General features: G+C 47.9%; 1 protein-coding gene across 2 annotated transcripts in view; it reads right to left on the bottom strand.

Annotated features, from left to right (window-relative positions):
- Positions 1-379: 379 nt before the first annotated feature.
- The window catches only part of MINDY1 (MINDY lysine 48 deubiquitinase 1), a 39861-nt gene continuing 27510 nt past the window's right edge, over positions 380-12730 (bottom strand). For both annotated transcript variants that reach the window (XM_082274824.1, XM_082274825.1), the window contains exons 5-9: positions 11916-12018; positions 9414-9556; positions 7129-7308; positions 5345-5515; positions 380-790 (exon numbers count right to left, since the gene is read on the bottom strand). In XM_082274824.1, the coding sequence (XP_082130950.1) occupies positions 710-790; positions 5345-5515; positions 7129-7308; positions 9414-9556; positions 11916-12018 (678 nt within the window). In that variant the 3' untranslated portion in view covers positions 380-709. The remainder of the gene's footprint in view (positions 791-5344; positions 5516-7128; positions 7309-9413; positions 9557-11915; positions 12019-12730) is intronic.

Here is a 12730-nt window from a genome sequence, read left to right as displayed (position 1 = left end):
GGGTATGACTGGATGGAGGGGTGGGCTTTAACCCTTTTCTTCCTGTCGGCCCATTAAGGGTTTCCTGATCATGTGATCACACACGACCGGGAACCAGTTCTACCAACTCCGGGAGTTGTCAGTTCCAGTGCCGGGGGGCGTGCACCTGAGCGCGCTCCTAGTAAAAAATACTAAACGCTGGCCATAGGCATATATGGGGCAGCACAGCATATAAACCCACCTACAATATGCATACGGCTGGTGGGAGGCCTTTAAGAAAGAGACCCTACTACTCGGCCCCTAATGGGCAAGGTGGCAAGGCCTCCAAGTAGCAACGGCGCCCACTAGCGTTTTAGTAAAAAATATTTTACAGTCTTATTTTTTTATCTTCTGTCTGCACAAAAAAAGTTTTTTTGTTGTTGTTGTCTGCAGCCCTGAAATCATCCAGTCTAGCTACGGTTTGGGTACAAAAACATCGAGAGAGGTACAAGAAAGGCAATATCAGGAATTTGAGTTTAGAATGTCTCAACTAGTATATTACAAGAACAAAAAAAACAAAAGTCACACATTGTAAGTGCTTAGAAAGAAAATAAAATAAGAAAAAGGAGGAAGAGGGGCCTGAAACATGTACAAACGCAGCACAAAAAGTGGCATCTGCTGTACAATGGGGAGTTGTGCTGCACCCCCTAGTGGTAAAACTCGATTCCGCCTCCTGATGACGCAGGTCCAGCTATAGAAGGACGCAGTCCGATTCCTGCTTCCGTCCCTGCCGCCGGTCCGAGGACGGACGCCCTGGAGTCTGAGGCCTCGCCTGAAGATGGAAAAGGAAATTAAATTAAAATAGAATGTAAAGCCAAAATCAGTAAAATCACAAAAGTAAGTACACCCCTCGCGTCTTTGTAATTATTATATTCTATCTTTTCATGTGACAACACTGAAGAAATGACACTTTGCTACAATGTAAAGTAGTGAGTGTACAGCTTGTATAACAGTGTAAATTTACTGTCCCCTCAAAATAACTCAACACACAGCCATTAATGTCTAAACCGCTGGCAACAAAAGTGAGTACACCCCTAAGTGTAAATCTCCAAATTGGGCCCAATTAGCCATTTTCCCTCCCCGGTGTCATGTGACTCGTTAGTGTCGGCTCGCCCGTCCTCAACCCTCGTAGTAGGTGACGTCAGCACGCCGCGACCGACGTACGTTTCGTCAGATGTGACGTTATCGAGTACACCCCTAAGTTAAAACGTCCAAATTGGGCCCAATTAGCCATTTTCCCTCCCCGGTGTCATGTGACTCGTTAGTGTTACAAGGTCCCAGGTGTGAATGGGGAGCAGGTGTGTTAAATTTGGTGTTATCGCTCTCACTCTCTCATACTGGTTACTGGAAATTCAGCATGGCACCTCATGGCAAAGAACTCTCTGACGATCTGAAAAAAGAATTGTTGCTCTACATAAAGATGGCCTAGGCCAGTGATGGCGAACCTTGGCACCCCAGATGTTTTGGAACTACATTTCCTATGATGCTCATGCACCCTGCAGTGTAGTTGAGTATCATGGGAAAAATTGTTCCGAAACATCTGGGGTGCCAAGGTTCGCCATCACTGGCCTAGGCTATAAGAAGATTACCAAGACCCCGAAACGGAGCTGCAGCACGGTGGCCAAGACCATACAGCGGTTTAACAGGCCAGGTTCCACTCAGAACAGGCCTCTACATGGTCAACCAAAGAAGTTGAGCGCACGTGCTCAGCGTCATATCCAGAGGTTGTCTTTGGGAAATAGACGTATGAGTGATGCCAGCATTGCTGCAGAGGTTGAAGGGGTGGGGGGTCAGCCTGTCAGTGCTCAGACCATACGCCGCACACTGCATCCAATTGGTCTGCATGGCTGTCGTCCCAGAAGGAAGCCTCTTCTAAAGATAATGCACAAGAAAGCCCACAAATAGTTTTCAGAAGACAAGCAGATAAAGGACATGGATTACTGGAACCATCTCCTGTGGTCTGATGAGACCAAGATAAACTTATTTGGTTCAGATGGTGTCAGGCGTGTGTGGGGGCAACCAGGTGAGGAGTACAAAGACAAGTGTGTCTTCCTACAGTCAATGGTGGTGGGAGTGCCATGGTCTGGGGCTGCATGAGTGCTGCCGGAACTGGGGAGCTACAGTTCATTGAGGGAACCATGAATGCCAACATGTACTGTGACATACTGAAGCAGAGCATGATCCCCTCCCTTCAGAGACTGGGCTGCAGGGCAATATTCCAACATGATAACGACCCCAAATACCTCCAAGATGACCACTGCCTTGCTAAAGAAGCTGAGGGTAAAGGTGATGGACTGGCCAAGCATGTCTCCAGACCTAAACCCTATTGAGCATCTGTGGGACATCCTCAAACGGAAGGTGGAGGAGCGCAAGGTCTCTAACATCCACCAGCCCTGTGATGTCATCATGGAGGAGGGGAAGAGGACTCCAGTGACAACCTGTGAAGCTCTGGTGAACTCCATGCCGAGGAAGGTTAAGGCAGGGTTAAGGCCCCCAGGACCACTCCCGTGAGCCGACGTACCCCCCTATGTCTGAGCCAGCGCGGCGGGCGGTCGGCAAGCGGTGAAAGTGTATTTTTTCCGAAAAAATGTGTTTGAAAAAGTGCTGCGCAAATACCCTGTGACATAACAAAATTGCAACGACTGCCCTTAAATATAAATAATGTTTGGGGGGGGGGGGGGGGGTTAGAAGTAATTTTCTAGCAAAAAAAAAAAAAAGATTTAAATTTGTAAGCAAAAAGTGCCAGAAAAAAAAAACTGGTCTTCTAGTGGTTATAGTGTGAATTGGCCCTTAAAGGGCCTCCTTTTAGAATAATGCGTTGTGACTGGCTTTCATTGACACCACACAGCCAATCACCACCCACCTCTTAGGATTAACACTCTGAAGTGTGATCTATAGGGAAAGCCTGGGGTTTACCTATGCGGGTGACGTAACCGATGTAAATAACGGTGGATTAGCAGAGGCAGCAGGTGGTGGGCAGGAAGCCTCTGTCACCGATTGGTGGGAAATATTCACACCTAGGAAATGAGATTACATGCAAAGGATCTGACTCAACCCAGATTACAGATTTTTTTCCGTGTGTGTCTTAGTTTATTTCTGAGCACCTATGTCATACCCAACATACTGCCGATGAGTCACGCTGCATGAAGGGGGACCTCCAGCCTTCCACAGTTGTAGCGGCTCCTCTCCTGGACTGAAATTACTTACTCTGATTTCACCGCACACTGTGAGCTTCTCACTATGTGCATTAGAAGCTGCAGCAAGTCAGATAGAGCCCCGCCTCATTTCCTGGCTGAAGGACATCCAGAATCATCTAGACCAGGGATACTAAAACTACAGCTGTTGTGAAACTACAAGTCCCATCATGCCTCTGCCTCTGGGAGTCATGCTTGTAACTGTCAGCAGCTTGCAATGCCTCATGGGACTTGTAGTTCTGCAACAGCTGGAGGGCCACAGGTTTAGCACCATTCTAGACCAAGGGTGCTCAACCTGTGGCCCTCCAGCAGTTGTGGGACTACACATCCCAAGAGGCATTGTAAAACTAACTCTGAGAATAACGGACATGACTAGGCATGATGGGAATTGTAGTTCCTGAACAGCTGGAGGGCCATAGTTTTAAGACACCCCTGATCTAGACCAAGGGTGCTAAACCTGTGGCCCTCCAGTGGTTGTGGGACTACACATCCCATGAGGCATTGTAAAACTCTGACATTCACAGACATGACTAGGCATGATGGGAATTGTAGTTCCTGAACAGCTGGAGGGCCGTAGTTTGAAGATCCCTGGTCTAGACCAAGGGTGCTAAACCTATGGCCCTCCAGCTGTTGCAGAACTACAAGTCCCATGAGGCTTTGCAAGCCGCTGACAGTTACAAGCATGACACCCAAAGGCAGAGGCATGATGGGACATGTAGTTTCACAACAGCTGGGAGGGCCACAGGTTGAGCACCAATGACTAGCCCAGTGATGGCAAACCCTTGGCAGCCCAGATGTTTTGGAACTACATTTCCCATGATGCTCAACTGCACTCTGCAGTGTAGTTGAGCATCACAGGGTCTAAATCAAGGTATGCAATGGAAAAACAAAAAGGTTTTATTTAACCACCTAAAGTGATTGTAAACAATCCCCCCCCCCCCCACCACCGCGGACCACACCAGCTCCAGCTTTTTACCTAGTAATGGCGGTGATCTGCGATTTCTAGCGGGACTGCGACACTGCGGCGGACAAATCGGACCCCTAACATTTTTGACATTTTTTGGGGGGGACCAGTGACATTACTACAGTAATCAGTGCTAAATAATATGCACTGTTACTGTAATAATGACACTGGCAGGGAAGGGGTTAACCTACTGGGTTATCAAAGGGTTAATTGTGAGCCTAGGGGGGTGTTTTCTAACTGTGGGGGGAGGGACTTATGAAATGACCATAGACACATGTCATCCTATTATAGAAGGATCACAGGGGCTCTGTGATCATTTCAGAGAGAAGAACGGTTGGCTGTGTTTACAACATCCGACCGTCCTTCTCTCTCAGCGGGGAGCGATCGCGGGTGTCAGGCGGCAATCGCAGCGGCCGGCCCCCGTGGATCAGCATCCCCAGCTGCCTAGTGGAGGCTGGAGCGTGTCTCTGGCGGCGCGCGCGCACGCTCCCCAGCACCATGCGTGTGACAGACCTACTACTACGGGTGATCAAAGGGTTCATTGTGAGCCTAGAGGGGTGTTTTCTAACTGTGGGGGGCAGAACTTGTCAATTGACCACAGAAACCTGTGTTCCTATATAGAAGGATCACAGGCACCCTGTGATCATTCCAGAGAGAACGGTCGGCTGTGCTTACAAAAGCTGCCCGTCCTTCTCTCTCAGCGGGGAGCGATCGCGGATGCCCGGCGGCAATAGCGGCCACCGGTCTTCGTGGATCGGCATCCCCGCTGCCTAGTGTGGGCGGGCTCTCGACCCCCCCCCCCCCCCCCAGCACCGCTTTCGTGAACCAACGTACCAATATATTGATTCGTGCAGCCGAGCCAGCCAAGCCGCAAAAAAAAAAAAAAAAAAACCTTTAGCTATTACAATGTATTTGGGGGGCTTCAAATGGTGGTGAAGCTACAGGCAGCCTATAGAGGGGTGTTTAGATCAGGGATTCCCAAACTACGGCCTTCCAGCTGTTCAGAACTACACATCCCATGACACATTGGAAAACTCTTGACATTCACAGACATGACTAGGCATGATGGGAATTGTAGTTCCCGAACTGGAGGGCCGTAGTTTGGGAATCCCTGGTTTTAGAGGACAACATCGGCTGTGACTTGGCGATTCCTGACACCCCACATTACCTGTGGAGAGGAGTGGGACGGTCCTGGTACCGGGGCTTGCGGCGGCTGCTGCTGTTGTTGTTGCTGCTGTTGTTGGTATTCCTCCTGCTGTAGCTGTCTGGCCAGCTCCAGGTCACTGATTGGTAGGGGGCCTTGCTGCTGCTGTTGTAATGACAGAGCGATCATGTAATCCTGGAGGGGGAAAAAAAAATAAAAATATCACAATTACCTTGCTGGGCTATATAGAGTGGGAGGGGTTTAGAGTGGGAGGGGTTTAGCCCCTCTTTTTTTTTTTTTTTTTGTCTGTTCAGATGGCCAAGCGAGCAATATGGCTACCCGCCAGTGCCACCTATCAGTGCCTCATCATCAGTGCCCATGAGTGCCACCCATCAGTACTGCTAATCAGTACCCACCAGTGCCACCTATCAGTGCCTCATCATCAGTGCCCATAAGTTCCACCTCTCCGTGCTGCCTATCAGTGCCATCCATCAGTACAGCCTCATCAAAGCCTCCTGATCAGTGCCTCATCATTAGTGCCCATAAGTGCCACCTATCAGTGCCCATCAGTACTGCTAATCAGTACCCAATCCTCAGTGCCCATAAGTGCCACCTATCAGTGCCCATCAGTACTGCTAATCAGTACCCACCAGTGCCTCATCATCAGTGCCACCTCTCCGTGCTGCCTATCAGTGCCACCCATCAGTACAGCCTCATCAAAGCCTCCTGATCAGTGCCTCATCATCAGTGCCCATAAGTGCCACCTATCAGTGCCCATCAGTACTGCTAATCAGTACCCACCAGTGCCACCTATCAGTGCCTCATCGGTGCCCAAAAGTTCCAACTCTCCCTGCTGCCTATCAGTGCCCATCAGTGTCACCTATCAGTGCCATCCATCAGTGCAGCCTCATCAAAGCCTCCTGATCAGTGCCCACCAGTAACACCTATCAGTGCCTCATCATCAGTGCCCATAAGTGCCACCTATCAGTGCCCATCAGTACTGCTAATCAGTACCCACCAGTGCCTCATCATCAGTGCCACCTCTCCGTGCTGCCTATCAGTGCCCATCAGTGTCACCCATCAGTACAGCCTCATCAAAGCCTCCTGATCAGTGCCTCATCAGTGCCACCTATCAGTGCCCATCAGTACTGTTAATCAGTACCCACCAGTGCCACCTATCAGTGCCTCATCATCGGTGCCCAAAAGTTCCAACTCTCCCTGCTGCCTCTCAGTGCCCATCAGTGTCACCTATCAGTGCCACCCACCAGTGCAGCCTCATCAAAGACTCCTGATCAGTGCCCACCAGTAACTCCTATGAGTGCCTCATCATCAGTGTCCATAAGTGCCACCTCTCCGTGCTGCCTAGCAGTGCCCATCAGTGCCACCCATCATCAGTGCAGCCTCATCTAAGCCTCCTGATCAGTGCCCACCAGTGCACCTCATCATCAGTGCCCATCAGCAAAGGAGAAATTGCAAAATTTTATAACAAAATCTGAAAAAAAAATTTTTTTTTCAAACTTTTCAGGCTTTTTTGTTTGTTTCGCAAAAAATAAGAAACCCCCAGGTGGTGATGAAATACCACCAGAAGAAATCTCTGTGTGAAAAAATGCTAAAAATATAGAATTTGGGCACAGTGTTGTATTGACTGCGCGGTTGTCATTCAAAGTGTGAGAGCGCTGAAAATTGGCCTGGTCAGGAAGGGGGGTGTAAGTGCCCAGTAAGCAAAGGGTTAAAGATCTGTACATCTCCATCATCATAAACCTGTATTATTGCTGGGATCGGAGTTCCTCTTTAGGTTTGGTTTATACCTGATCCACCTGCCTCTGCTGCAGCTGCTGGGGGTTGTACGAGGCTTCCTTCTCCAGCTGAGTCAGGTGGAAGTCGGAGTCACAGAAGCAGCTGTCCCCTTCTACATTGTGAAGACTTTCCCAGATCACCTTCTCCTCCTGCAGGAAGCCTTGGTCTGTCACCAACAGATACAGGTGACCCTGTCATCGGGAACACGGAAAAGGGTTTACTAAACACAGGACATGTTACATATCGCTTTAGGGGTCAGCTTTAAAGCCTATCTGCGGGTTTTGTATTGTATTATATAGTGCATAAAGTATAACAATCACCATACATTCCAATGAATTAGCCCAAGTTTTCTGCTGTAAATGCTGCCCTCTAATGGTCACACAAAGCATAGCATGAGCTGCATTTGTACTGTATAAAAACAATAGTGTACAATTTTATTATAAATTAATACTATTTATTAATATATATATATATATATATATATATATATATACACACCCACATATATGTGTGTATGTATGTATATGTGTGTATATATATATATATATCTCTCTCTCTCTATTATATATATACACACACACACCAATCAGCAACTCTTTTACCCGTCTCAAATAATATTGGGGTACCAGTGCTGGAATTTATTGCATAGTTCATTTATCGAAGATCATTACAATCTGCATGCAATGCCAACAATGAGAACACATCAGATCTTATTGGGGAAAAATGTTAATGCTGGATATCTATACTGGTATGGACTGGGTAACGTGTTAGGATCTATACTGGTATGGACTGGGTAACGTGTTAGGATCTATACTGGTATGGACTGGGTAACGTGTTAGGATCTATACTGGTATGGACTGGGTAACGTGTTAGGATCTATACTGGTATGGACTGGGTAATGTGTTAGGATCCATACTGGTATGGACTGGGTAATGTGTTAGGATCCATACTGGTATGGACTGGGTAATGTGTTAGGATCCATACTGGTATGGACTGGGTAATGTGTTAGGATCTATACTGGTATGGACTGGGTAATGTGTTAGGATCTATACTGGTATGGACTGGGTAATGTGTTAGGATCCATACTGGTATGGACTGGGTAATGTGTTAGGATCTATACTGGTATGGACTGGGTAATGTGTTAGGATCTATACTGGTATGGACTGGGTAATGTGTTAGGATCTATACTGGTATGAACTGGGTAATGTGTTAGGATCTATACTGGTATGGACTGGGTAATGTGTTAGGATCTATACTGGTATGGACTGGGTAATGTGTTAGGATCTATACTGGTATGAACTGGGTAATGTGTTAGGATCTATACTGGTATGAACTGGGTAATGTGTTAGGATCTATACTGGTATGAACTGGGTAATGTGTTAGGATCCATACTGGTATGGACTGGGTAATGTGTTAGGATCTATACTGGTATGAACTGGGTAATGTGTTAGGATCTATACTGGTATGGACTGGGTAATGTGTTAGGATCTATACTGGTATGAACTGGGTAATGTGTTAGGATCTATACTGGTATGGCCTGGGTAATGTGTTAGGATCTATACTGGTATGGACTGGGTAATGTGTTAGGATCTATACTGGTATGGACCGGGTAATGTGTTAGGATCTATACTGGTATGGACCGGGTAATGTGTTAGGATCCATACTGGTATGGACTGGGTAATGTGTTAGGATCTATACTGGTATGGACTGGGTAATGTGTTAGGATCTATACTGGTATGGCCTGGGTAATGTGTTAGGATCTATACTGATATGGACTGGGTAATGTGTAAGGATCTATACTGGTATGGACTGGGTAATGTGTAAGGATCTATACTGGTATGGACTGTGTAATGTGTAAGGATCCATACTGGTATGGACTGGGTAATGTGTTAGGATCTATACTGGTATGGACTGGGTAATGCGTTAGTATCTATACTGGTATGGACTGGGTAATGTGTTAGGATCTATCATATTGGCTTCTTATAATCCCCTGTATGGCAGAACCAAGACTCGGAGAGGGAGGACGAGCACTAGAAGACAACCAGGCTCTGCTGCAGTGTGCCGACTGGAAAGGAGGGTAGATACAACACAGGGATGAGCCCCTTTAATATCCAATCAGTAGGCCAAGAGAGGGGGGAGTGGTGGCGTTTACTAAGCTTTGTTGCAGGACGGGGCTATGCCATCTGGTAGGGGTGCCTGGATCACAAGACCATTCAATATACACAACTTCAGGTGCGTATTTAGCAGTGAGCCGGTATTGAGTTTGAATTAGGAGTGACGAGGCGCAGAGCCATACCTTGTGCTTTATCAATGTGCTGAAGTGATTGTTCCGGAAGAAGACGCTGAGCTCGCCCTCTTTGACAGCAGCCATCAGTTCACACAGGCCGTGATAGGTCAACTGTGCTGCAGAAGACTCCAGGAACTGTTCTGCCAGAAGGCCTTGCAAGAAAGAGGAGGAATAATAAATCAGAGAGGTCTAAAAGATTTACCAGATCACATAAAAAGAGTCACCCCCATCTAGACGGCTTCAGCCTAAACTTCATAATGATTAAAGCGGAGATTAATCTGCTTTTATTTTACATTCCCTGGTTCCTCCCTCTCCCATCATCAACATGCTGATTACATTTTGTAAATAAAACATTTACATTTTTCTGTGCTTCTCTATGCAATGCAGGCACATCATGGCTGGTGGGAGGGGCCTGAAAACCTCCCAGCACCCTGCTTCAGTATTCCTCTCCAGAGCCCTCAACCCTGATGCAAGCAGTGGGAGGAGCTATGCAAATATCAGAATGCCTTGATGAGTGAATGTCAGTCTGGAGGAGTGGGCGTTCCTATGCAGGAGGGATCGGCATGCAGACAGCTGTAGGTAACGCCCACATATGATGCTGAGCCTCTGTGATTGAAAGTATTAAAATCCAATGGACAGTCAGGCTGGGGTGGAAGGGACTATCAGGGATCCTTAGACTACGGCCCTCCAGCTGTTGCGGAACTACACATCCCATGAGGCTTTGCAAAACTCTGACATGCCCAGACATGACTAGGCATGATGGGAATTGTAGTTCCTGAACAGCTGGAGGGCCATAGTTTGAAGACCCCTGGACTTGATGATTCTATATGTCCTCCAGCCAGGGAATGACTTGCAATATCTTCTAATGCACACTGTAAGAAGCTTGCAGTGTATAGTGAAGTCAGAATAAGAGGGGTCAGCAACTGGTCGATCGTTGGCAGGTGAAGGGTAGATCGTGTTCTTTTCTTTGCCAACCACCAGAACCTGGACAGGAGCAGGAATGGAATTTGTTTCTCCTCCTCTCCTTTCTGCCAGCATTCGGCTGCTGCAGGAGATAAAGGGGGATCGTTGCAGTAAATGCCACCCCCCGCCGCTCTTCCTGTCCAGGTTCCCCTCCCTTCTGCTCCCATGGTCTGCCTTCCCAATCGCATCGCTGCCGGCTTCCCTCCTCTCCTGCAGGCTGCTGCGGGGGATCATTTCAGGACGGTGAGCGGGGGATAGGGCAGTAAATATGTAATTTACCGGCCCTTTAATTTTCTGAATAAACACAGTGAGCGAACGTTGCCAATCACTCACTGTGCTCATTCATAACTGAAGCATATGGGAACGTTTGACCATTCTTCCAAAAGGGCTTTTGTGAGGTCAGGCACTGATGTTGGATTAGAAGGCCTGGCTCGCAGTCTCCGCTCTAATTCATCCCAAAGGTGTTCTATCAGGTTGAGGTCAGGACTCTGTGCAGGCCAGTCAAGTTCCTCCACCCCAAACTCGCTCATCCATGTCTTTATGGACCTTGCTTTGTGCACTGGTCCATATAATTTGGTGGAGGGGGGATTATGGTGTGGGGGTTGTTTTTCAGGGGGTTGGGCTTGGCCCCTTAGTTCAAGTGAAGGGAACTCTTAAGGCCCTGGTCCCCAACCCTGGTCCTCAGGGCCCACTAACAGGCCAGGTTTGCAAGATAACTGAAATACATCCCAGGTGATATAATTTGCTGCTCAGTGATTGCAGTACTCTAGTCTGCATCTCCCCAAGGTAATACTTAAAATCTGGCCTGTTAGTGGGCCCTGAGGACCGGAGTTGAGGACCACTGCATTAAGGCATCAGCATACCAAGACAATTTCATGCTCCAAACTTTGTGGGAGGAGTTTGGGGATGACCCCTTCCTGTTCCAACATGACTGCCCACCAGTGCACAAAGCAAGGTCCATAAAGACATGGGTGAGCGAGTTTGGGGTGGAGGAACTGCCTTGGTATGCTGACAAAGAGTTCCCTTCACTGGAACTAAGGGGCCAAGCCCAAACCCTGAGGACCCCACACCATAATCCCCCCCTCCACCAAATGATTTGGACCAGTGCACAAAGCAAGGTCCATAAAGACATGGATGAGCAAGTTTGGGGTGGAGGAACTTGACTGGCCCCTGCACAGAGTCCTGACCTCAACCAGATAGAATACCTTTGGGATGAATTTAAGTGAAAACTGGGAGCCAGGTTCATCCAACATCAGTGCCTGACCTCACAAATGTGCTTCTGGAAGAATAGTCAAACATTCCCAGACACTCCTAAACCTTGTGGACAGCCTTCCCAGAAGAGTTGAAGCTGTTATAGCTGTAAAGGGTGGGCCAACTCAATATTGAATCCTACGGACTAAGACTGGGATGCCATTAAAGTTCATGTTTGTGTATAGGCAGGCGTCCCAATACTTTTGGTAATATATTGTAACACTCCTATAAAAGTCTCTACCCCCCCCCCAACCCCCCCGCCCCTCCACCAAATAATAAGGGATCAATTAATTTTACCTTCGGTCACCTGGTTCGGGTCGCTGGAATGCTTGCACATTATAATCTTTTCCACCAGCTGGTTGTAGCTTAGTTTGCCCACCGCTATCACCATTTCTGGGCTCTGCAAGAAAGAGGAGCAAAATGTCATGACAAAGGATTTGCAAAGCACTGCGGGTTAGCTAACTGCAATGACTTATCTGAGTTCTATAATAGTTTCTTAGTCTGTGAGCCTGCTGATTCTCTGGTGACAACGGTCCTAACAGAAGGACAGATACAGGAGATGCCGGGACGGCAAAGCACGTTTGTATTATCAGGTGAAGGAAAACGTTAAACAAACTCACCGGCTCTGGTAAAGCAGCCCAAAGACAGCAAGGCTCACCATCGGCGGGTATTCATCAAAAATGACTCATGTTTGTAATGTTAGCAGCTGCTGATAATGTTGCAGAACTAATCCACAAGGAGAGCTAAATTAAGATTTAATTACCTAACGACCTAATGTACCGGTACGTCGCTGGACTTTCATTGGTTATACCGGGGTGCTGCTGCAGGCATCGTTCTGGTACCATTTTTAGAGCCAGAAGTCGGCTCTCTTGTAACAGCAATCAGAGCGGCTGAAGTGCTTTCACAAGCAGTGGGAGGGGATGTCCCCCCCCCCCCACCACCACACCCTCCCGAGGCCTTCTTGGGCTCTCTCTCGAGCTCTTCCGTCCCACTGGGAGACTCGAGCGACCAGCCGACACGTCCACTGAGCTGGCTTGACAGCCAAGCAAAGCCAGGATCAGCTTTGATTGGCTGTTCATGATGCTAACCCGGAACCGATGACATGACATCAC

Source organism: Pelophylax lessonae (assembly GCF_965119305.1).
Source record: "Pelophylax lessonae genome assembly, chromosome: 13".
In the NCBI taxonomy this organism is placed as follows: domain Eukaryota; kingdom Metazoa; phylum Chordata; class Amphibia; order Anura; family Ranidae; genus Pelophylax; species Pelophylax lessonae.
The sequence above is the reverse complement of the archived record's forward strand: the minus strand, read 5'-3'. Positions and strand labels throughout refer to the sequence as shown.